Source organism: Primulina eburnea, chromosome 16 (genome assembly GCF_022965805.1).
Source record: "Primulina eburnea isolate SZY01 chromosome 16, ASM2296580v1, whole genome shotgun sequence".
Lineage (NCBI taxonomy): Eukaryota > Viridiplantae > Streptophyta > Magnoliopsida > Lamiales > Gesneriaceae > Primulina > Primulina eburnea.
In genome coordinates, this window is record NC_133116.1 from 19,496,824 (window position 1) to 19,522,644 (window position 25,821).

At 37.0% G+C, this 25,821-nt stretch overlaps 2 protein-coding genes across 2 annotated transcripts; both read right to left on the reverse strand.

Annotated features, from left to right (window-relative positions):
- Nucleotides 1-13,579: 13,579 nt before the first annotated feature.
- Nucleotides 13,580-14,995, reverse strand: LOC140816097 (uncharacterized). Its single transcript, XM_073175164.1, has 4 exons — nt 14,840-14,995; nt 14,457-14,750; nt 14,252-14,353; nt 13,580-14,170 (listed from the first exon to the last, which is right to left on the reverse strand). The coding sequence occupies exons 1-4, from the start codon at nt 14,993-14,995 to the stop codon at nt 13,580-13,582; spliced, it is 1,143 nt and encodes a 380-aa protein (XP_073031265.1).
- A 41-nt stretch (nt 14,996-15,036) lies between these two features.
- LOC140816098 (uncharacterized) lies at nt 15,037-19,580 on the reverse strand. Its single transcript, XM_073175165.1, has 6 exons — nt 18,899-19,580; nt 17,200-18,802; nt 17,025-17,124; nt 16,854-16,938; nt 15,536-15,591; nt 15,037-15,167 (listed from the first exon to the last, which is right to left on the reverse strand). Exons 1-6 carry the CDS (start codon nt 19,578-19,580, stop codon nt 15,138-15,140), a joined length of 2,556 nt encoding a protein of 851 aa, XP_073031266.1. The 3' UTR covers nt 15,037-15,137.
- Between the last annotated feature and the right edge of the window lie 6,241 nt (nt 19,581-25,821).

Here is a 25,821-nt window from a genome sequence, read left to right on the forward strand (position 1 = left end):
CCAAGCAAATCGATATCAAGCTGAGTAATTACTGCTTGATCAGCAAATGCAGTAGGATTTGTTGGAACATAGTTGTCTTTCAATTTGCTGACGATTTGAGCCAACTTCTTTGCTCTTACTTGATCAAACAAATAAGATTTCCTTTCCATTGCCTGAGCAATTGTTGCAGCTTTCACCATTCTTAGAACATAAGCTTCCAATTTGATGAAGGTGTTCAGCCGAGATTTCTTTTTCAGTTGCTTGGCAAATATTTGAGTACGAAAGGCTGTCCAAGCGTCATAGGACTGAATTTTTGAAGCTGCATAGCTATTAACCTTTGCCCAAACAAGGTCAATATGTGTCTGAATGGCATTCGAAGGTCTAGGCTCTTCAATCAGCTTACCCTTGTCTTTATCAGTGCTCAGAATGTGAGGGATTTCCAATCATGTTCGAGTTGATTCCACCACTTCTATAGATTTTATCCCTTTGGGTCGAGCAGGTGCCACAGTGGCAGGGCGATTGATTTGAATCAGAGGCGCTTGGGTCCTAAATGATTCATTTTTGGCACCAACTAAAGCTTCTGGTGGAATGACTTTCAAAGGAACTGCTTCTATTGGTTGCTGAGCATCTGAAGAAATAAGCGGCAGTTGTTGATTTAAACCTTTGGGTTCTCAGTTTCTTGGCAATCTGTGGAGATGGAGTTTTCTCTGAGTCAGAAGTGCTCAAGATTATTTTCCTTTTAGCCTTCTTCAGTTGAGCCAAAGTTTTGGCTTTCTTCACTGATTTCGGGGCTGCTTTCTCAGTCCCAATTTCCTGTTTGATTTTGACAAACTGAGCAGGAGAAATGTCCAGTTTGGTTCTCAGTGGCTTAGTGTTCTTCGCATTAAAGACTTTAAACTTTGATGATCTTTCTGAGTCGTCGGCCACTAACCCTTTCAATTTCAGCAGATAACTAAGTTGCACAGAAAATCCCTTGGATTGTTTAGAAGAGAGAAACATATTCTTCAGAACAATAAATATAAGGTGCTTCCAGTTGAATTGACGATCAGCCATAATAACAGAAATGGCTTGAAATTTTTTCAAAGTGAGGGCAGCAAACGACCCAGCTTTTGCCAAAAGCTCTTTGGCTACAACATCAGCAAGTAACTGAACTTCATACTTCAGTTCTTTCTTTGGATCAGAGACTTTGATCTTCCGTCCATCAGCAGAGAATGCGGTTTGCATCTCTTCAATATCAGATACCTTAACATCCGAGAGTTGTGCCAAACCAGCAGAAGGTAGAGAGAAAATTTCTCCAAAGGAGTCTTTAGAAATGGTCAGAGACTGATTATTGACCGTAGAAATTATGTTGCCATCAGAGTCGACCTTACCGGTAGAATAGAAATCTTGAAGTTCTTTTGGGTAGATTTCTTGAGATGATGTACCCAAAAATGTCCGTAAACCAGCAGCTTCCAGTTTTTGAAAGACCTTCTTGACATCCGCATCACCGAAGGATAAGATGGACCCAAAATTGATAGCCATAGCATTGAGCATATAAGCGGGAATTTGAGTTGCCATTACGAACTGATTGAATGCCTGAAGGAAAAATTGAAGGATGAAACTAGGTTTTGCTCTCAAGAATCTGTGGATAATACGCAAAGTAAAACTGAAATGAAGCGGGGAATGGTACATATGTACGTGACTATTCAAATTCTGGACACGTGTCAGTCCATATAAATTCTGAATTACAACGTGTGTACGTGTGCCAAATGCGTGTGTATTTGAACGGTTTTGAAGGTGTCCACGTTGACACTAATCATTTTACTGAAAAACAACATTTAATGCTTGAAAGACAGTCACGTCGCTTGATTTTGAATATAATAGGTTTAATTAGTTAACGTAAACGAGAAGATTAGTGAGACGCTCAACTGAACGATCAGTTGTCAGACTGTGTCCTTTCAGTTGAGAGCTGACTAATCAGTTGTCTTCTCAATTAACCTTTTAAAAACCAATATTCCCCCTTAATAAATGCATTAAAAAAATTGATGATAATATAAGCAAGATTAATTAAGGAAATCCTGATGGTTGGTAGAGTAATCGTCATTAAATATGTCCTTTCATATTCCTCGACCTGGTCTATAAATAAGAGTTAAAGAGTTAGTCACAAGTATATCAGCAAAAAAATGGAGGGTGGAAGTTGCTCAAACGTTTCTCCATTCTCTCTGTAGGCCAGAAAGTCTGCTATTGAAGACGAGGTCTTCTATGATAGTCTTCCCTACTGGGAAGAGTTACAGGAGCTTGAGCTCTTGTACAACTCTGGAAGGGTTACCACCTACAAATGGATGGCACAACTGAGAGAAGTGCGGGAGCACTTAGACATTTCTGCGGGGGTGGACGTCTTCAAAGATGGTCATCTCTACCAGCTGATGCTTCGAAAGGAGCTGGAGACTCTCAATCTCATAGCTTCTTCGCACGCTTCTGCAAGACATCTTCCTCAGCTCTAGCTGTTTGGTTGAGGATGTGGATAGCTGATGTAGAAGAAAAATATGAAAATGTAGTCCTGGCCAATATATATGGTTAAATGAAATGTTTATTTTGTTTTATCATCGTTTTTTTTGTTCCTGCACGTAATGAGCTTTGTGAGATACTATGCAAACAAATGAGCTGATAAAACGTTAATTAATAGAAGATTAACTGACATCAGTTGCGAATTATAGAATTAAACAATTAACTGAGGAGTCAATAAGTGACAACAAAACTGAAGAATGGATTAAGAACCAAGACAAAAATAGCGACTGATTAGGATAAATCAATTAATCCAAGTATATTGCGAAAATAAGAAAACTTAGTCTCAGCCAATGGTTTGGTGAAGATATCAGCTGCTTGCTGCTCAGTTGATACGTATTCCAGTCTGATGTTCTTCTTCAGGGCATGATCTCTGATGAAGTGATGTCTGACATCTATGTACTTAGTCCTGGAGTGAAGAACTGGATTATAGGTAATAGCAATTGTGCTTGTATTGTCACAGAATATAGGAGATTCCTTTGCATCAACACCATAATCTGTTGCTGCTGAATCCAGAGAAGTTGAGCACAGCAGCTTCCAGCAGCGAGATATTCTGCTTCAGTTGTGGAAGTTGCTATAGATGTTTGCTTCTTACTGAACCAAGATATCAGTCTGTCTCCAAGAAACTGACATGATCCACTTGTACTTTTTCGATCAAGCTTGCATCCTGCATAATCTGCATCTGAATATCCAACTAAATTGAAAGATTAATCTTTAGAATACCATAATCTCACATTTTGTGTGCACTTAAGATATTTCAAAATACGTTTGGCAGCAGTAAAATGTGATTGCATAGGATTTGCTTGAAATCTAGCACACATGCATACAGCAAATACAATATCAGGACGACTAGCAGTTAGGTACAATAATGAACCTATTAAGCCTCTGTAAAGTGTCGTCTAAACTGATATTCCCCCTTGATCAGTGTCTAATTTAACTGATGAGCTCATGGGAGTGCTTGCAGCTGAACATGATTCCATACCAAATTTTTTCAGTAATTCCTTAGTGTATTTGGTTTGACTGATAAAGGTTCTTGAATCCAGTTGCTTCACTTGTAAACCAAGGAAGAATGTCAGTTCACCCATCATGCTCATTCGAATTTATCCTGCATTAACTTAGCAAACTTCTCGCATAATTTGGGGTTAGTTGACCCAAAAATAATGTCATCAACATAAATTTGAACGAGTAGAATATGGTCATTCTTAGAAAATTTGAACAAGGTCTTATCAACTGATCCAACCAAGAAATCGTGATCAGTTAGAAATTTTGAAAGAGTTTCGTACCAAGCTCTTGGAGCTTGTTTAAGACTATATAAGGCTTTGTTCAAATGATATACATGATCAGGAAAGTGATGATTGAAAAAACCTGAAGGTTGTTCAACGTAGACTTCTTCCTGCAACTGGCCATTCAGAAATGCACTATTCACATCCATTTGATAGACTTTGAAGTTTTTGAATGAAGCATAGGCGAGGAATATCCTGATTGCCTCTAGTCTTGCAACTGGTGCATATGTCTCATCATAATCAATTCCTTCTTCCTGCCTATAGCCTTGTGCCACTAGCCTTGCTTTGTTACGCACAACTGAACCATCTTCGTTCAGTTTGTTCCTGTACACCCACTTTGTACCTATAACAGTTTTCGAAATTGGTCTTGGAACTAAGTTCCAGACATTGTTATGGACAAACTGATTTAGCTCTTCTTGCATTGCATTTATCCAGTTTGGATCAGCAAGAGCTTCATCAGTCTTCTTGGGTTCTAGTTGTGATACAAAAGCTGAATGAATAAATAAATTGAGCATCTGATTTCTTGTTCTTACTGGATCAGATGGTTTATATTACCAACTCTGGAGGATGTGATTTCTTCCATCTGAGTTCAGCATTTATTGCTTCTGAATCAGCAACTGCTTCTGTGGGTAACTGAACATTTCCAGTTTCAGTTGGGGCAGTTTCAGTTGGTAACTGAATATCATTCGGTGGCTCTAATAACTGATCATTTGGAACAGCTTCTGGTTTTTCTGGTTGATCCAATACTTCTGGTTCCGGTGTTTGAAGATTGCTTTGAGTGATATGGATATCTTCTTCATCATCATCATCCAAGCTTATATTTGTAAATCTATCAGCTAGCTCAACTTGATCAGTTGGCTTATCAGTTAGTATAGTTTCATCAAAAACAACATGAATAGATTCCTTAACATTTAAAGTATTTTTGTTGAAGACTCTATACGCTTTACTTACTGAAGAATAACCAAGAAATATTCACTCTGCAAATTTAGCATCAAAGTCCTTTAAATGAGTTTTACCATTGACAAGTATAAAACATCTGCAGTCGAATATTTTGAAGTAGGAAACCACACTTTTTCTTCCATGCCAGATCTCATAGGGTGTTTTCATATGATTCTTATTAATCATTGATCTGTTTTGAGTGTAACACGCAGTGTTCACTGCTTCTGCCCAAAGCCTTTGAGAGATACCAGAATCAGCAAGCATTGTTCTAGCAGCCTCTTTAAGGGTCCAATTTCTCCTTTCAGCTACACCATTTTGCTGAGGAGTTCTAGCTGCTGAGAGCTCATGCTTAATTCCAGCATTCTCTAAATAATTTGAAAGAATTTGATTGATAAACTCAGTTCCTCGATCAGATCTGATTCTATCAATTCCAACTGATTTTTCATTTAATAGTCTTTTGAAAAGCTTAATCAGTTGAGCAGCAGTTTGGTCTTTGGACTTGAGAAATATAACCCAAGTGAATCTTGAAAAATCATCTACAACCACCAAGGTGTATTTTATTCCCTCTAAGCTCATGACTGGTATTGGACCAAATAGATCCATATGTAACAGCTCTAAGCATCGGGAAGAAGATTTACGACCCTTGTTCTTAAAAGAAGATTTGATTTGTTTACCAAACTGACATGCTGAGCAAATTTTGTCTTTGATAAAATCCATTTTGGGCAGCCCAGTAACAAGATCGTGGTTACTCAAATATGCAATAGACTTGAAATTCAGGTGGTTAAATCTCTTATGCCACAACCAGTTTTTAGAAGATTTTGAGGCAATAAAACATACTGGTGCATAAGGTTGATCATTCCAACTGACTTTGTAAGTGTTTCCATACCTTTTGCCAGTTAGGATGATCTCTTCAGTTGAGTTTTTGACTGAACAAGAATGTTTGTCAAACTGAACTGAGAATCCATTATCGCATAGTTGACTGATACTGATCAGATTATACTTAAGATTCTCAACTAATAATACATTATTAATGGTGAAGTTACCATGGATAAGCTTACCCTTACCCACAGTTTTACCTTTAGAATTATCTCCAAAACTGATGTTTGGTCCAGTATATTTGACCAGTTGAGATAATAAATTTGAATCTCCTGTCATGTGGCGTGAACATCCACTATCCAAGTACCATATAGATTCAAAGCTTGTACTTGTTACCTGCAATCACACACAAGATAAGATTCTGGTACCCCTTTTTTTTTATTTGGGTCCAAAGTTGATTAGTCCTTTAGGAATCCAGACTTGGATCAATCTAACTGACCGTCCAGTTGCTGTATTCCAGATGGTCTTTCCCTGTTTGTGTGTGCTTGATGTACGGTGTGCAAGAGATACAACATGTGATTTTCCCTTTTTCAACTGATTGTTCAGCCAATATCTTTTCTGAACTGGCTTGCTGTTGTAGTAATTTGAGTAGCCATTAGAGTAATTTTTGCTGAAAATTTTCGGTTGCTGACTTCGAGAGTCAGTCACAACTTTTGGGCTATAACCAATTCCACATCTTTTGCCCTTGTTCATACTTTGAGTTGGCTGTTCAATCAATTACTCGGCTCAGCTTGTTCTTGTACCATAACAGATTTTACAAAGTGAATGTATTTCCATTTGTTTATATTCAGTTTTGTCTGAGTATCTTTGGAAGATGAATCATCTTTACTATAGAATCATAAACCAGTTTTATCAGTAACTGATTTCTGAGAATTCTGTATATCAGTTAAAGCATCAGACGATTTGTTCCAAGCCTGAATAAGCTCAGTGTGCTTTGAATTTTCAAGCAACAACTTTTGAATCATTAATTGATCCCTGCTTCTTTCATTTCTGAGCTCAGCAATTTCCCTTTTTAGACTCAACATATCAACTGATTCATCAGTTTTTGTTTTATCGTCTTTGGGATCATTTTGCTTCGCTCTGGCTTTTTCAAACGATAAAGCAAGCTTTTGATACTAATTAACCATGTCATGCAATGTCGAAATAAGTTCTTCTCTTGTAAAATCAGTTGAACTAAAATCAAATACCTGTTGACTGCTGGACTCTAGTTCTGTATCAGCAGCCATCAGACATTTTACTTCTTCTTCAGCGTCACTGGAACTGCATGAAGTTTCTGGTTCTGATTCCTCACTGTCAGTGTCTGCCCATTTGGCTTTGCTATCTTCAGCTAGGAGTACTTCATGTTTCTTTCTGTAAGGCTTCTTGTCGTCCTTAGATCTCCTCTTGTGCTCATATACTTTCTTCTTTCTTTCAGTTGAAACTTGACTGTCCTTCTTGGGTTTGAGACAGTCAGCAATATAATGACCTGGTTTTCCACAGTTGTAGCATGCATTTGACTCTTCTCTGGAGTTGTTTCTTTGATAGTTCTTTTGAAAAATTCCCTTGATTCTTCCTCATGAATCTTCCAAACTTCTAAATGAACAATGACATGACATCATTGCTTAGTTGATCAGCAGCTTTCTCAACTGAACCAGTTGGTTCTGTTCTTACAGCAGTTAAGGCGGTAGTAGCTGCTGGGGTAGATGGTTCTCCCTCTCGAGTTTGCAGTTCAAACTCATATGCTTTCAAGTCAGCGAATAGGTCATGGAGTTCAACTTTGTTTAGATCTTTAGACTCCTTCATTGCCATGGTTTTCACATCCCATTCCTTGGGAAGACCTCTGATTATTTTCAATGCAACTTCTTTGTTTGAATACACCTTTCCAAGTGCATTAAGTTTGTTGATGATGCAGCTGGTTCTTTCATCATATTCATGCATTGTTTCTCCAACTTTCATTCTGATGTTGTCGAACTTCTGCAAGGCAACAGAAAGTTTGTTTTCTTTGGTTTGTTCGTTGCCTTCGCAAAGCTGAATTAACTTCTCCCAAATCTCTTTGGCTGTCTTGCACATCTTGATTTTACTGAACGTTACTTTGTCCAGTGTTTTGTACAATATGTCCTTTGCTACATTATCTAGATTTGCTTTCCTCTTGTCCTCAGTAGTCCACTCATCTCTAGGCTTTTCAATTCTGTGCGGTGCCCCATCTGTGATTGCAACTGCTGTATTGGCTTTCAAAATCTTCATGGGTCCTTCAGTTATAACGTACCACATGTCATCATCCTGTGCAGCTAGATGAGCATGCATCCTGATCTTCCAATCTTCAAAGTCTTCTCTTGAGAACATAGGAATCTTGTTGAATGAAGACATAGTGAAAAATTTAAGTAAGATAATCTTTGATGGGATATAACTATGCTCTGATACCACTTGATAGGATCGGTTAATCGAATAAAGAGTGTTTAGAAGGGGGGGTTGAATAAACAATGCTCGAATTTAAAATATTCTTCGACAATATGAGTTCAGTTTTGTTACAAACTGAAACTAAATATCCCGTCGGTCAACAACAATCAGTTAAACTGAATAAAACAGTTGCGGAAAACTAATTGACTGAAAGATAGAGTATCTAACTGAAAATGGTAACTGAAGTAATGACACAATAAGTTTCCGGATGTTCGGAGAATTGAATAACTCCTACGTCAATCCTTCTATCACGAAGATATGATATCCACTAAAAGACTTTGATCAAATACACGATACTGTACTGACCCACTTCAGTTTGGACTTATCACTTTGCCAAAACTGAAACTCTTAGCATACAACACTTTTATAGATCGTAACTGATCTTAGCACAACTTAGAAAATCTATTAAAGATTACAAAGTGCTATATAAGCTCGAGAATGTAGTCTTGAATACTACTGATATGACTAATAAGTGTGAGCTTTGATTTCTGATTGCGAGTAGATATTTTTGCAGCGTAACAGCATGTAGAATAGGATAACTGAAAGTCGGGGGATTCTTCAGTTGCTGTTTTTCGACTATTTATAGGCTCTTCTCTCAACGATAACATTAAATAATGTTTGAATATTCTAACTGTTGATTGCCACGTCGATATATTCTGACAATCGTACACTGTTCATTCTGCAATGCGGCGTTCCACTACTAATTGCAGGTATATGTACTATTTTGTCTGTTGTCGCTTTCAACTGATGACGTGTCCAACTGAGAGGTCAGCTGGTAATGAATCAGTTGCCGAGAATGAACTTCAGTTGTATAGAACAGTTGACTGAGTTCAGCAGATGATGTGTTCAGTTGATGAGCAGTTTAGTTGCTAAGTTCAGTTGGTGTTCAGGTTGCTAAGTTCAGTTGGTAAGTCTTTTTGTGAAAGCACCGGAATTAAGTTTCCAACAACCTCTCCCCATCTCCTCTCCAATTTCGGCCACCCTCTTGGGAAAGGGGATTTGAGTCGTCTCTCGAATTTTTCTCTCCAACGGTGAAAGTTCTTCCAAATATTCTAGTGCTATTTGGAAGAGGAACTAATCTTCTATTCGTGGACCTGATTCGAAGATTGAAGAAAGTAGCCTCGAAGAACGTACAGGAGATTTACAACAAATCTTCTAGTGCTATTTTGGAAAAGGAACTAATCTTCTAGTCCTATGTATGTTTATTTATTAAAACCACACGCGTGCTCAAAATATCTTGAATGTCAAGATCTAAAAAATTTTAAAATTTCCGCTGCGTTTGGGCACAAGAAAACACAATTCATAACATGATAATGGTGAAACTCATATCATTTAAATCGTACAACAACTCATGCGTCGTATGTCGATTGCTTTACTCAGGAAGGACAATTATTGTACTCTACAATCTCCGTCCTAATAATTATACTTCTTACAATCAATGAAAATCGAACTCATGACCTTGACTTTGATACTAATTGTAGGACCGAGAGTTTTCCACTTTACCAATAACTATTACTTGTGCTGACGATACAACTAAAATATTTTAAATCGTACAACAGCTCAAGCGGCACGTTTTGATTGTTTTACCTATCATGAACAATTATTACATCCGAAAGAGAAGTATTTATAAATTTTTTATATAAAAGTTTTTTTTACGAAAAAATAATAAATTTTTTTCAAAGTTTTTTTTAAAAATAATTAAGAAGAAGGTTAGACAACTATTCTACAAAAGTAATTTAATTGTAAATTTTATTTTGTCTTGTTTGCGATTTATTACTCGTTTGGATAGTGTTTTTTTTATTCATAAATTTTTTTACAAAACTTTTGTCCAAACATATATTTTAAATTTTTATGTATTTTTAAAAACTTAAAATATTTCAAAATACTTGTACAAATAAAACCTATTATTTATATATATGTAAAAATTGTTCAAAGAAAAAAGAGTAGGTCTATTGTGAGACAGTCTCACGAATCTTTATCTGTGAGACGGGTTAACCCTACCGATATTCACAATAAAAAGTAATACTCTTAGCATAAAAAATAATACTTTTTTATGGATGATCCAAATAAGATATTCGTATCATAAAATACGATTCGACTTGTGAGACAGTCTCAAACAAATATTTCTCAAGAAAAAAGTGAGTGATGCCTTGACCCACATGGTTCGAGTACAAGGATGCAATACTAAATTGATTTGAAATTAGCCTACCAAATTGTCTAAATTAAAATGTTTATTTATTAGACGCACACCCAAAAATATCTACACTGTTTGCCCAAGCCATGTAACATCATCTCATGTGATATTTTAACAACCACACCCCCAAACGCCCAAGTCCAACTACAAAATAATTTATATTTATTTTAACAATTATTATATAAAATATGATAAAAAAATATTTTGGACCCAAAAAACCCATTAAAATTCACGATATATAATTTGAAAAAACATGGAAAATTCCATAATTATAGATAAAAGCTGTCTCTATAAGCCATTGCATATATAACTAAAAGGAAAAAGAAGAGACAACTAGAGATTGCATAATGATTCCATGGTTTAGTTCATGACTCGAATAACATAATCCTCCATTTCCTATACCAACACACACACAGACACACATATGATGTTTTAGGAATAGTTAAAACTTTTATTTTTGTATTTGTTGTTGGGTTCATGGTTTTCTCGTGTCCAAATCGTAGCGGAACTTTAAAATTTTTATTTTATTTTTGACAATCAAAATATTTGGACAATCATATGGTTTAAATTGAATAAACATACATATGTTATTTAGTAATATACCTTTAATGAATTTCCACTTGGCTCCAACTACGCCGGTATAAGCGAACGCAGCTCTTGTTGTAAATCCCTACGTACGTTCTTCAAGTCTCCTTTCTTCAATCACCCAATCCGGTCCACGACTAGAAGATTAGTTCATCTTCTAAATAGCACTGGATTATTTAGAAGAAGTTGTCGTTGAGAACAAAAACTCGAGAGGCGGCTCAAAACCCTAAACTATCTTTAGGTGTGGCCGAATTCTTGGAAGACAGTGGACGAATTTTCGAAAATTTGGAATTGTGGAGGCTAGGGTTTTAAGTCTCCTACTTAAACCTTCATGACCTAATTTTTAAAATATAATATTTAGGTTCTATAATTAACTTTAAAGGCTTGATTAATTAATTGGACTAGTCCAACTAGTTTGGATTAGTTTAATTAATTAATCAAAGTCCATTAATAACTTTATTTATTGAATATTTTGTACTTGTACTCCTACATACTAATCAAATATTTCTCCCACTATATATTTAATTTAATATTTAATAAACTCAACTTTTGAGCTTAATAAATTAAATTATCATATTTTATAAATTCAACTACTTGAATTCATTTTATCTAAATTTTAAATATCATAAATTCAACTTCTTGAATTTACTATATCATAAATTCAACTCCTTGAATTTATTCTCTCAAACGAGAACAAAATGATTCAGTGCTTTTGTGACCCTCAATGGTTCAGGAATATATCTAACCGTGAGTTCACAACTCTTTGTGATTCATGACATTTTTCTTTATTCGGGCTGACCCCAATTTGTCCCATTTCATGCACGAACATTTGGTCATGAGAATGTCAGAAATCATTTTTCTGTTTAAACCCATCGAATCATGGTAAGAGCGTTGACCACCAAATTAATTCCTACCCTTTTAAATAAAAATGAGTGTAATGGTGAGTAGGGTCGAATCCACATGGAACGGTAGACTTATTTCTTTCGATAATAAAAATAAAAGGGGGAGATTTGTTTTGATAATTACGAAATAAAATAACCTAAAATAAAATTACCAAGCAAGAAAAATACTGAATTTAGAATTGCATATTAATCGACTAGAATAAATTGAAGAATTTATTATGAGAAAATACTTATTCAAGGGGATTCTACTGTTTAATTATCTCACTGTTCATCGGTTAACCAATCATTTCTTCATGTTATTCCAAGCAATTAACCTTAGAATAATAGGGATAGCTGCTAAAATTCATGTGTTTTCCTAAATGAATTGACCGAACCCAGGAACCAGTCAAAACTTACCAATAATTAACTGGGCACGATAGCATTCCATATTAATTAAAGTTAGCATTTTAGTTTTGTGAAAATATTTAATCCTAAAATCTAACAACCGAGATAGCTGCAATTGGAAGATCTAGTTTCGTCGATTTATTTAGATTACACATGTTATGATAGCACCACACATCTAAACTATTGCTACTCACGTACCAATTGTTCATTAAAATTACGGATAACTGAATTCATGGTTAGCATTAGAAAATCATACATCAAATTAAATTGTCAGATTAATTGACGTATAACATTCATATAATTAAATCATAAATCAACGAATACTTGGGCATACAAAAATAATAATTATAGTGCAAAAATCTCACAGTGATAAAATTAAAATAGTAGACTATCCTTTGAATCAGACTAAGAAAATTAGCCAAGCATAGTTTAATCTACAATATCCATAAAAAATAAATAAGAAAACATAAAGAAATGCAAACAATTTTTTTGTTGGGAAAATCTGGAAGTCTTCCGCCTTCTTGCTGCGTACGTGAAGATGGAAATTGGTTGTTGAGAGTTCTTCCAATTGAATTATTTTATGCGGCCGTCTTCTTGTGTTGGGGTGGTAGGCTTTTGGGTCTAAATTATTTTAGCTAAAAAGGTCCACTAATCTTAATTAACCCTAAATCTTAAAATATAAAATAATATATATTATCTTATCTACAGTTTCCTTCCAAAAATTTCTACTAACCACTACAGAAAAAAAAAAACGATTTGCGACGGCTAAAACCGTCGCAAAACGGGTAAGGCGACGGTTCTAGCGACAGTTTCCTGACCCGTAACAGAATGGCTCGTTGCCTTAGCCAAGCGACGTATACTTAAAAACCGTGACAATATTGCGACGGTTTAGCTGTTAAAGACCGTCGCTATTTTAGCGGCGGTTACAATAACACCGACGCTAAATTAAGCGACGGTGTATGTCAACCCGTCGCTTAATTAAGCGTCGGTTTCTGAAAAACCGTCGCTCTATGAATCGACGGTTTTTAAGAACAGTCGCTATAATAAGCGACGGTTTTTGACTAAACCATCGTTTAATATAGCGACGGCTATTGACAAAACCATCGCTTATTGTAGTGACGGTTTGCCAAAACCCTTCGCTTAATTGAGCGGCGGTTTGTAAGTACCCGTCGCTTAATTCAGCGACGGTTTGTAAGTACCCGTCGCTAATTACACGATGGTTTGTAAGTACCCGTCGCTAATTAAGCGACGGTTTGACAGTAACCGTCGCAACATTAAATTTTTTAATTTTTTTTAAAACCATCCTTAATTACGTACTGATTTTAAACTATATTGTGCTACATAATTGACAAAAAAGTAACAACAAAGTTTGCAAAATGTAATCATACATTACTAATCGAAAAATAATACAAGTGTTAACTACAAATCTCATTAGAAAACAATCACAAAAAACGTAGCTACGGTGACTGAGTCTCGTCATCGTCCTCGTCCTCCTCGTCGTCGTCGTCGTCGTCCCCGTAGCCCTGCGTCGGAGGAATATAAGTCTGTGATAATCTGTGTCTACGAGGTGAAGAACCAAGTGTTGCGCCACGGGATCGACCCCTGTGCGAACTGCCCGGTCCAAGCAGCGTGCGGCCTGATGTGTGCGGCGTAGCTCCCTGTGACATGCCTGCAACTAGGAGTCTGACATGCTCCTCTAGTGAGTTCATGCGATCTCTTAGCATGGCGTTCTCCGCCTCTGAAGCCCGCATCCTGTCGTAAAGCTCATCGTTACGGCGTAACGATGTGTCTAGAGTCTGGCGCATGTCTGCCATCTGCTGGGACTCAGACGACTGACCGACACTCGATGACCCACCACGTCGACCCGGAGCCATCTCATCGGGATAAAAGGTGCTGGCCATGGACCCACACCCATACATCCTCCCCTTCTTCTTCCCCCCAACAACAAGCTTGAACATGCTGTTTACCGACTGCGGGCTGGGCACAGCAGGCTCTGATCCATCACCTGCAGGAGTTACCAACTCAGCCATGGCGCGCCCCATATCCTCCTGTGATGTTGATTACAAATGAATGAAATCAAATTTTCGTAATGTGACGTTAATGAGAGTAACGAAATTCAATAAACTTACGTGGACCAGTCGGGATCGCGTGTCAACGAAAGATTCATCTTCATGTCGATGTGTGTGAACATAAAGCTCCCACGACGTAGAATCTCTGCCATGTCGTGCCCGCTAAAATAAATTCAATAATTGTAAAACATGAACATTTATAAATAACAAAAAATAAATATATATGTTAAAGTGAAAATGAAAAGTATTAAAATGGAAGAAATACCAAATCCTGCCCGTGAGCGCTGTACGTCTTCGCACCTGCAATGTGCTTCGACGTCCCTGTACCTACACCTGCAGGCTCGCTGTTCCTGTTGGCCTTGTTCTTCGCGGCTCTGTCCTGCCAGTCCTGCTGTTGCCACGCATCTGTCCAAGCAGCCCATCTCTCAGGCGTGACCGTCGGTGGATGCTTGTCCGTGCTCCTCCAGCTATAAATGGTCCGGCGGTATAGGGTGGCACTGGTACGGAGCCACAAGTCTCGCACCTGAGCATCAATATCAGCAGCCCATCTATACCTCAACTGCAATATTTTATATTTAACTTAAATTTAAGTTTAATAAATTTTGAAACATGTTCGTGTAGAAATTAATTGTTTTAATAAAGACTTACACAGAACTGATCCCAATACCACTGCCGCTGCTCAGGTGTGACATGCCTCCATGACCAGCTTGGATCACATGTCTGCGCTGAGAACTGTCTCGATATGTATCTCGAGACACTGCTATTATGTGGGTCAAATATATAACCAGGGAAAAAACAAGTCATTGTAATATTTTTCCTCAAAATATTCAATAATTACCACGAAATTTTTTCAATAAATGATTTTAAGTTTTAAAAAAAATTTACTTACATCCCATCGAAGATGGTAAGCTCAATCCTGTGATCAGGCGGTGGAGGAGGCGGGGAATCATCCTGCTGTCCAGACATAGTATTTGAACTGTAAACCCAAAAAATTTGTTATTACAAATGTCTTTAACACCAACACAAAATACACCACTTAAGAACTCATTATCCAACATACGATACATCCAACTTCTATATCATTTGTTACATTTTCTAGCCTACAAGTGTTTAAATATTAATTTAATTAAATTATATTGTAAACTCTAGTTTTTAAGTATCTACACAAATAACATTAATTTAATTATCTTGTACAACAAAATCATGCATTCTTTACAAAATAAATAATGTACAACGCTACAATTCATAACAACATATTACGCTAAAATTTATCACAAAACTACTACGCGAAAATAACAAATACATGGAAAATTTTCAGTAAAGAAAACACTTTAAAAATCTCACTTGAACGAAGATACGTAGATCTACGTAACGCTGGAAGTTCACACGAACGAGCGAATCTACGAAATTAATACAAAGAGATGTTAGTAAACACCAAAAACCTCAACAGCACGCGGAAAAAATGATAGAGTTTCGATACTACCAGAGAAGGAAGTCGAAAATCGCGGAAGAAAATGTTCTCGGAACTCGGTACATATAGAAATAATAGCGACTGTTGGTCAAAACCCGTCGCCACTTAGCGACGGTTTTTGATTAAACCGTCGCAACAAGCGAAAGTTTTTGTCATACCGTCGCCAATAGCGACGGTTGTTGTCTACCTGTCGCCCATCTAGATCGGCGACGTTTTTTGCACAGTCGTCACAAAAAAGCGACGGTTCTAAGCGTCGTCAACATCGAGAAAGTAAAAAAACCGTAGCAAAATCTCGCGACGGACGGTTTTTACGAAAAACCATCGCAAATGAATAGTTTTTTTTAAAAAAAAACGTTACAATTTTTTTATGAAAAAAATGATAATTTATTAAAAAAACTTGGTTGGACCCATATCGGAGTATGTTATCTAAATTTTAAAAATTAGCAACGTCATGTATCTTAATTAAGTGCACAAAATCATATATACGTACATGTCCATATATACGTACATGTTATTTGCGACCCATATCGGAGTACGACCATCATGCGGAGTTGATCTTTGCTGCTGCTCTGCCATATATATAAGTACAAAATATAGGTCTGCAAACAGTTAATTAATTAAGTGCGCAAAGTCTAATATATATTTTAATTAAAAATATAATTCAATCATAAATAAACTCAACCTTATTCACTTTCGTCGTAAATGTCACGACCATCGTCGCTCGAATATTGAACCTCTTCTGTCTCACTTCCAGTGCTGTTCAAATCAATTTCATTGTCGTACATAACATTAACATCGACTAGATCTTGAGACGTCAAAAGAAATTGAGTTGAGATGTCATGAAATCCACTTTCGTCGGCCTGAAATGCATCGTTCGCCTCAGTTTAATTCTGCTCAGTATTTGCCTCAACATCAGTGACATAAGCTCGCCTTCGTAGAGTACTGACATGCATCCAATCTGATTCTGCTCTCTTCGTTGTTGAATAAGTCAAATACACAACCTGCGAGGCTTGCGTATGAAACACAAATGGTTCGTAATATCCCAGATTCTTTTTTCGATTGACGTCAACAATTTTATACTTTTTGTGTATGCGTGTGCCCTAGCGAGGATGCGTATCAAACCATTAATGCATGTACCTTTGAACGAAGTATCATGCACTGTATGAAAGTTAAATCCATTAATGCAATAACCTCGGTAAGTCTTGACTTTCATCAACGGACCTCCTGCGACTTGTTTAATAATTGGAAGTTCAATTTCAGCATCCGGCAAGGTAGCCTACGATACAAAAATTTAAAATTTTCAATCACGTTAATTAAATTTTATTGAAATATGTAAACAAAATTATAATTTGTCATTCATACATATTGACGAAACCACTGAAACAAATTGGTTTGGATGTACGCCTCCACCGAGGAGTCATACATCTCTGGATATGCCATACGGATGTTGTTCTCGTACATGCTGCAATACATTGAATATAATTATAACTCTGAAACGAGTGTTTATATAAATTAATGAATTACATATACATAATACCTGACAAATGGCTTTATATCATTGCAATTTTGCAAAACATATGTTGCAATTGCATGATACTCTTCATTTGTTAGCCATCGTGATTTTGCAGCTCCAATCTTCTTACCACGATTGCGGAATATTGAGAGAATCTCTGACTCGTTAGTGTCAACGTCTGTGATATCATGAGATTTCCCAGTTTTTCGCCTCCTGCTGCCCGTAGACTCACTGAAGTAATGCTGGCAGAATATAGCAGCCTCCTTAACCAAATACACATTACATATGGAACCCTCTACTCGTGCCTTGTTACGCACCATGTTTTTCAATTTACGTAGATATCTTTCGAAGGGATACATCCACCTAAGTTGTACAGGACCCATGATGCGTGCTTCGTATGGTAAGTGTATGCACAAATGCTCCATCGAGTCGAAAAAACTTGGGGGAAAAATCTTTTCTAACTTGCACATTATGATGGGAATTTGTTCAGTTAAACGCATCATATCAATTTGTTTAACATTCCGCGCGGTTAAGTCTGCAAAGAAAATACTCAACTCCGTAAGAGCCTCCCGAACATCTCGTGGTAACAACTCTCTGAATACCACAGGAAGTAGTCGCTGCATGAATACATGACAGTCATGACTCTTCATACCAAACATCCTCAACTTGTTCATGTCTATGCAACGCGCCATTTTAGAAACATACCCATCAAAAAATCTAACTTCTTTGAGCCATCTAAAAAGAACTTGTCGGGCATGCTTGTCAAGTGTGTAATTTGCTTTCGGAAATCTTCCGTCAGTTGTAGATGGATGCAACTCGGTTCGAATACCCATCTGAACAAGATCTGCTCTTGATTTGGCATTATCCTTTGTACGCCCTTGTATATTACAAACCGTATTGAAGACATTGTCGAAGACGTTTTTCTCAATGTGCATGACATCCAAGTTATGTCTTATGAGGTTCGTACTCCAATATGGAAGCTCCCAAAAAATACTCCGTCTTCTCCAACCACATCTCGTCAAGTTACAAATCTCTTTATTGATTGTGTCAGAATCAATCTCGTACGAAGGTCTGAAACCAAACTCGTCCAACTCATTGAGTAATTCGCCCCCAGTTTTAGTGATAGGTGGCGACTGTAACACTTGTTTACCTCTTCGAAACATTGTCCTATTACGACACAATGGATGATCTTCCGGCAAAAACTTCCGATGATTGTCAAACCATGATGTCTTGCCACTACACGGCAAACTAAAGGCGTCGGAGTCAGACATGCAGTGAGGACATGCTTGTTTTCCGGCAGTGCTCCAACCAGACAACATTGCGTACGCGGGGAAGTCACTTATCGTCCACATCAAAGCCACACGCATATTAAAATTTTGTTGGGCGTGAATATCGTACGTGGGAACACCATTAGACCACAAGGATTGAAGCTCGGCAATTAAAGGCTGAAGGAATACGTCTAATTTGTCTTTTGGGTTACTCGGTCCAGGTGCAATCACAGACAAGAACATGTATTCGTCTTTCATACACATCCAAGGTGGTAAATTATATGGAGTAACAATGACAGGCCATGACGAATAATGCTGGCCACTTTGTCCAAACGGTTGAAATCCATCTGTTGATAATCCTAATCTCACATTTCGGATTTATGAAGAAAAAGATGGATGCAAAGCGTCAAAATGACGCCACGCTGCACAATCAGAAGGGTGTGTCATTGTGTCACCGTCGAAATGATGATCATTATGCCAACGCATATGTGACGCTGTAGCTTTCGAAGCATACAACCTTTGCAAACGTGGCGTGATCGGAAAATAATACATCAACTTGTACGGAATTCCCTTCTTCTGAGGATTTTGAGATCGACTTCTACTACGTTTGTATCGAGGATGTTCACATATCTTACACTCTGTTAAAACATCGTCAACACCCCAGTATATCATACAATTATTCAAGCATGCATCAATCTTTTCAACCGGAAGCCCTAAATCTTTGATAATTTTCTTGGTCGCGTAAAAACTCTCAGGGACGTAGTTATCAGACGGACATAACTCTGACATGAGTTGACACATGTCATTGTAATTGCGCTCGGACATGTTGTGTTCATGTTTCATCTTCAATAACCGAGCGAGCACAGACAACACAGAATGACCGTGTGGATTTCCTTCCCAAATTTCTTTCTCGGCTGATTTAATGCATTCATACAGTGACTTAATATAACTGTTTGGACTTTCAGGAACTTCGGGAACAATATTTATTGTAGGATTTTCTTCACCAAAATTCTCATTCTCATTCTCAGGGTTCTCTTCAAAGTTAACATTTTCTTCAATAGTATCAAAAAAATCCGGAAATGTAGTTTGAGCAATTGGTGGTGCTCTACGAGACGAAGATGAAGAAGAAGCTTCCATATTAAAATTAGGATAGAACGGCTGAATATATTCCTCTCCATGAAAATACCAATTGTAGTAATTCGGTACAAATCCATAACGACCGAGATGAACCTTGACAGTATCTTCGTCTAAATATGTTCGGTTCTGACATTTTTTTCGATTGCACGAACAACGGATATTTTCATTTAATAAACATTCAGGATGACTAAGTGCAAATGTTACAAACGACTCTACACCAACACAATATTCAGCCGTTAGAAATCCATTCTCCAACCGACGATACATTCAATTTCTATCGTTATCCATTCGTATCCCTTACCGGGAGTGTTGGATGTCGTCTTAACATCATCCCAAGATTTATAACAAGTTTTTGAAAATTTGTTAGATAACAACATTATATTATACACAAATATATATACAAGATAGAAATTTACTAAGAATTGAATTGCAAAAAACGTACCTAAGTCAAAAACAAAAAAACGTCCCCGAGATAAGATTTATATCGCGCGCAGATGTGAGTGAAGGAGTTGCTGTGGAGAAAATTCGCCGAAAACGCGATAATTTATAGACTGTTTGCTAATAGCGACGGTTCCGAAAACACGTCTCTAATAGCGACAGTTATATGTAAACCGTCGCCGATCTAGATCGGCGACGGTTTATATGAAAACGTCGCCGATCTGCATCGGCGACGGTTTATACAAAACCGTCGCTATATTAAGTGGGTTTTATTTAACTGTCGCTGTATATTGCGACGGGTTGTGTTAAACCATCGTTAAAAAAAGCAACGGTTGACGTTAAACAGTCGCTAAATAAAGCGACGGTGTATAGTAAACAGTCGCTTTTTTGAGTAGCGACGGTTATTTAGAACCCGTCGCAATATATTACGACAGCTTAATAAAACCGTGGCCAAAAAAGCGACGATTCTTAGTAAATCGCGGCTTAAAAAGCGACGGTTTTCTTTAAACCGTGGCTAAAAAAGCGACGGTTTTTATTAAGCCGTCACGTGTTTTTATTAGCGACGGTTTATTAAAACAAGTCGCAAAATATTACGACGGTGTAATAAACCGTGGCTAAAAAAGCGACGGTTTTTATTCAACCATGGCTGAAAAAGCGACGGTTTGTTGTAAACCGTGGCTAAGAAAGCGACGGTTGGTAATAAACCGTCGTTTTGTTTATTGTGCGACGGTTGTTTTCTTAACCGTGACAATATAGTGACGGTTATAAAAAAACCGTCGCAAATGCAGCGACGATTTCTTAAAAACCGTCGCTAAACCATCCGTTTTTTTGTAGTGAACCATACACCATAATTAATTCTTTCAAATCTTGCATAATCTCCACAAAATCATATTTTCCACTTCCTGAAATTTTAGAAAGCTGAAACATAACCACAAGGCATGGCCACGCCTTATTCCAGGACCTCCTCTGGTTTAGCCATTCTTTTTCAAAACTCTATCTTGGAAACTTTAAATGTGTTAAGCATCACCTTTTTAACTCAAATTTGCTCCAAGACCGTAAAAGTTCCTCCTATAATAAAATTACACAAAAAATATATCAATTAAACATATCGAAAATTGGAATAATGACAAATATGAAAATAAAAATACTAACTATTATGAGCCTATCAAGCGTCTAGTAGCATCGCCCCATGATTCCCTAGGTATCACTGATAGTGCCTGCAAGAACCAATCAGTTATGTTTAACGTACAGTACGGTCCCTTCATCTCATATGTCCCGATCGAATATGCAACCATTGGTTCATCGAGGGTTGCATATTAGATTCGATAGCTATGTGATACGATCATGAAATATTCATATTGTCATCACATGCACACCTAGAGAATTCCTTCCCTAATGTACATATCACACTCTGACAAGAGATTTCATGCACTATTATTTCATTAGATCACATAAAATATCCACACCCGTGTGTGAGCGGTGAATTCCCGACTACAATCTACTGGCTCCTACCCAACCTCGCCACTTTGTGATCCTCACGGAGTCGGTAAACGAGTCAAAGCACAATCTTAGTAAGTAGAGCCTCGGTGTTTTCCCGGGTCACAAGGACTAATCACGTACAATCACAACCACAGACTTTTTCTCTCGATGAATGATAACCACTTGGAAAGTCTAAGGGAGAGATGTTCGGTACAATCATCGTATGATTACCCATCTACATGATTGGACATCTCTTTGTCCTTGCCACGAAACACAGTACATTACATCACAGATGTTAGTATTAACCTCAAGCGGCCTATATCCTTATTTTTGGTGGTTGAATTGACTAGGAACGAATTTAGAATACATAGTGTTTGCAAATGAGTTTCAAGATCGAATTACGATTCATTCGTATTAAAGTATAATCAAGGACTTTATCTATACTGATTACATGTGTATACAAATAAAGAAAAATTAAACCATAAAAAGTTAAATTATATTAAAATAAAGATTGTTTATTAAACTTGAGTCAATAAATTCCCTAGCCAACATTTGGCTTGCAGGGTATCTACCCTAACAATCTTCCACTTGCCATAGAGCCAACTACCCATAAACTTTAATCTCATTACTTCGTGATACTTCTCAAACAATGGTTCTAGAAAGGGCTTTGTAAGTGGATCAACAACGTTATCTGCAGAGGCGACCTTTTCGACTGATATATCTCCTCTTCCCAAAATCTCTCGGATGATGTGAAATTTCCTCAGTATATGTTTGGATCGCTGATGAAACATTGGTTCCTTTGCTTGTGCAATGGCACCAGTGTTCTCGCAGTACACCGGGACTGAATCAACTCCATTAGGAATGACGCCCAAATCTTGAACGAAATTACTCATCCAAACTGCCTCCTTTGCTGCAGCAGATGCAACAATATATTCAGATTTAGTGGTGGAATCCGCAACGATGTCTTGTTTATAACTCTTCCAAGAGACAACCGCACCATTGAGCATGAATACAAAACCAGAGGTTGATTTTGAACATCTACATCACTTTGAAAGCTAGAATCAGTGTAGCCTTCCAATTTTAATTCTCCACCCCCATAGACCATGAACAAGTTCTTAGTCCTCTTTATGTACCTAAGAATATCTTTTACGGCATTCCAATGTGTTGGACCAGGGTTCGTATGATATCTTCTTGTAACACTGAGAGTGTAAGAAACATCAGAGCGCGTTGATATCATACCATACATGATACTAACAATGGCTGATGCAAATGGAGTACATGTCATCATCTCTATCTCTACATCAGTCTTGGGGCACATTTTTTTAGATAGATTAACACCGTGACACATGGGTAAGTATCATCTCTTGGATTCTTCCGAAGAGAATCTTTTCAGAATGGTATCGATATAAGTCGCTTGGGTGAGCCCCAACATCCTCTTTGATCTATCTATATAGATTTGTATTCCCAATACATAAGATACTTCACCCATGTCTTTCATGTGGAATTTACTTGCTAGCCATACTTTAGTTGATTGCAGTAATCCTACATCATTCTCAATGAGCAGGATATCATCAACATAAATTTTTAGGAATTTCACTGCATTCCTACTAACTTTCTTGTACACACATGGTTCCTCAGGATTCTTGGCAAAACCAAATTCCTTGATAGTGTTGTCAAATATGAGGTTCCAACTTCTGGACGCCTGCTTGAGATCATATATTGATCTCTGAAGTTTACATATCTTACGATCACTTCCCACTGATTCGCATCCCTCAGGGTGAGACATATAAATATCTTCTTTAATGTCTCCATAGAGGAATGTCGTTTTTAAATTCATTTGCTATATCTCATAGTCATACCATGTTGTACGGCTAGTAGTATTATAATGGACTTAAACATAGCTACTGATGAAAAGTTTCCTCATAGTCAATCCCTTGCATTTGAGTATAACTCTTTGCAACCAGTCTTGCTTTGAAGGTCAATACCTTCCCATCCGACCCAATCTTCCTTTTGTAGATCCATTCGCATCCTATGAGAATGATTCTCTCGTGTAGATCCACTAATGTCCAGACTTGATTTGACTACATAGAGTCCATTTCAGACTGCATGGCTTCAAGCCATTTGGATGAACCATTATCAGATATTGCTTCTTTAAATTTCATTGGATTACATCCAACACAAGGCTCAACATGACCTTGTTCATGAAGAAACGTATATCTAGCAGGTGGTCTAATAGTCCCATCAGACCTTCTGGGTGAGTAAACTTCAACTACTGGTCGTTGGGGATCAGGTTCAACTTCTATAGTTGATGGAATATCTTGAATTTCTCAAATTCTATCTTCTCACGTTTTCTATCTAAAAGAAATTCCTTCTATAGGAAGGTGACATTTTTTGAAACAAACATTTTTGCTTCATTGGATGATTGAAATAGTATCCAACAAAAATTCTTTGGCTACCGCACAAAGTAGCACAAAATGGATCGACAAAATGGATCGACTATCCAGTTTGTCTCCCACTGTCTGCTTTACTTAAGCATGACATCCTCATATTATTAAGTAAGAATATTTGGGACTTTTTACCATCCATATCTCATATGGTGTTTTATTCACTGATTTTGTATGGATATTATTCAACAACATTGTCGCAGTTTCAAGCGCAAAGCCCCAAAATGATGTAGGCAATTCAGTGAATCCCATAATAGATAAAACCATGTCCATCAAAGTTCGATTAAGACGTTCAGAAACACCATTCAATTGTGGTGTTGCTAGTGGAGTCTACTATAAGAGAATCTCATTCTCTTTTAGATAATCCAAGAATTTAGTACTCAAGTATTCTCCAATTCGATCAGATCGAAATGTCTTAATACTTGTTTCTAGTTGTTTTTTCACTTCTGATATGAATTATTTGAACTTTTCAAATTCTTTATATTTGTGTCTCATTAAATAGACATACTCATATCTCGAATAGTCATCAGTAAAATTAATGAATTAGGATTGCCCATATTTTGTGCCAACCCTTAGCGGGGCACAAACGTCTTGGTGGATCAAATCCAGCAGACCATGTGCACGTTTCACGTTTGCTTTAAAGGGATCCTTGGTCATTTTTACTTTTAGACAGGACTCACAAGTAGGTAGATAATTTATGTCTAACAAGTCAAACATTTCTTCTCCCACTAGTTTGTGTATCCTTATTTGGGAAATGTGACCTAGTCTAGCGTGCAATACTTGTGCGGATTTGGATTATCTAACTTTTTTTTGTTTGTTGTTGTTTTCTTTTGTGCTTAGATATTGTTCAACGGAATATATTTCAATTTTAAGTTATAGAGTCGTTCATTAATTCACTGGTTCCTATCAAACATTCATTCTTGTAAATATTACAAACACCTTTATAAAAAGCACAAGAATAATCATATCTATCATGCATAGAAAAAGAAATAACGTTTTTAACCAATTCATGAACATATAAAACGTCTCTCAAAAGTAACTTAAAATTATTGTTCAAAATCAAAGTAATGTCTCCAATAGCAGTTGCAGCAACCCTTGCTCCATTCCCCAATCTTAGAATTGTCTCGTCATCTCTAAGTCTCCTGCTTCTTGTCTTAATACTTGTTTCTAGTTGTTTTTTCACTTCTGATATGAATTATTTGAACTTTTCAAATTCTTTATATTTGTGTCTCATTAAATAGACATACTCATATCTCGAATAGTCATCAGTAAAATTAATGAATTAGGATTGCCCATATTTTATGCCAACCCTTAGCGGGGCACAAACGTCTTGGTGGATCAAATCCAGCAGACCATGTGCACGTTTCACGTTTGCTTTAAAGGGAGCCTTGGTCATTTTTACTTTTAGACAGGACTCACAAGTAGGTAGATAATTTATGTCTAACAAGTCAAACATTTCTTCTCCCACTAGTTTGTGCATCCATATTTGGGAAATGTGACCTAGTCTAGCGTGCAATACTTGTGCGGATTTGGATTATCTAACTTTTTTCTGTTTGTTGTTGTTTTCTTTTGTGCTTAGATATTGTTCAACGGAATATATTTCAATTTTAAGTTATAGAGTCGTTCATTAATTCACTGGTTCCTATCAAACATTCATTCTTGTAAATATTACAAACACCTTTATAAAAAGCACAAGAATAATCATATCTATCATGCATAGAAAAAGAAATAACGTTTTTAACCAATTCATGAACATATAAAACGTCTCTCAAAAGTAACTTAAAATTATTGTTCAAAATCTAAGTAATGTCTCCAATAGCAGTTGCAGCAACCCTTGCTCCATTCCCCAATCTTAGAATTGTCTCGTCATCTCTAAGTCT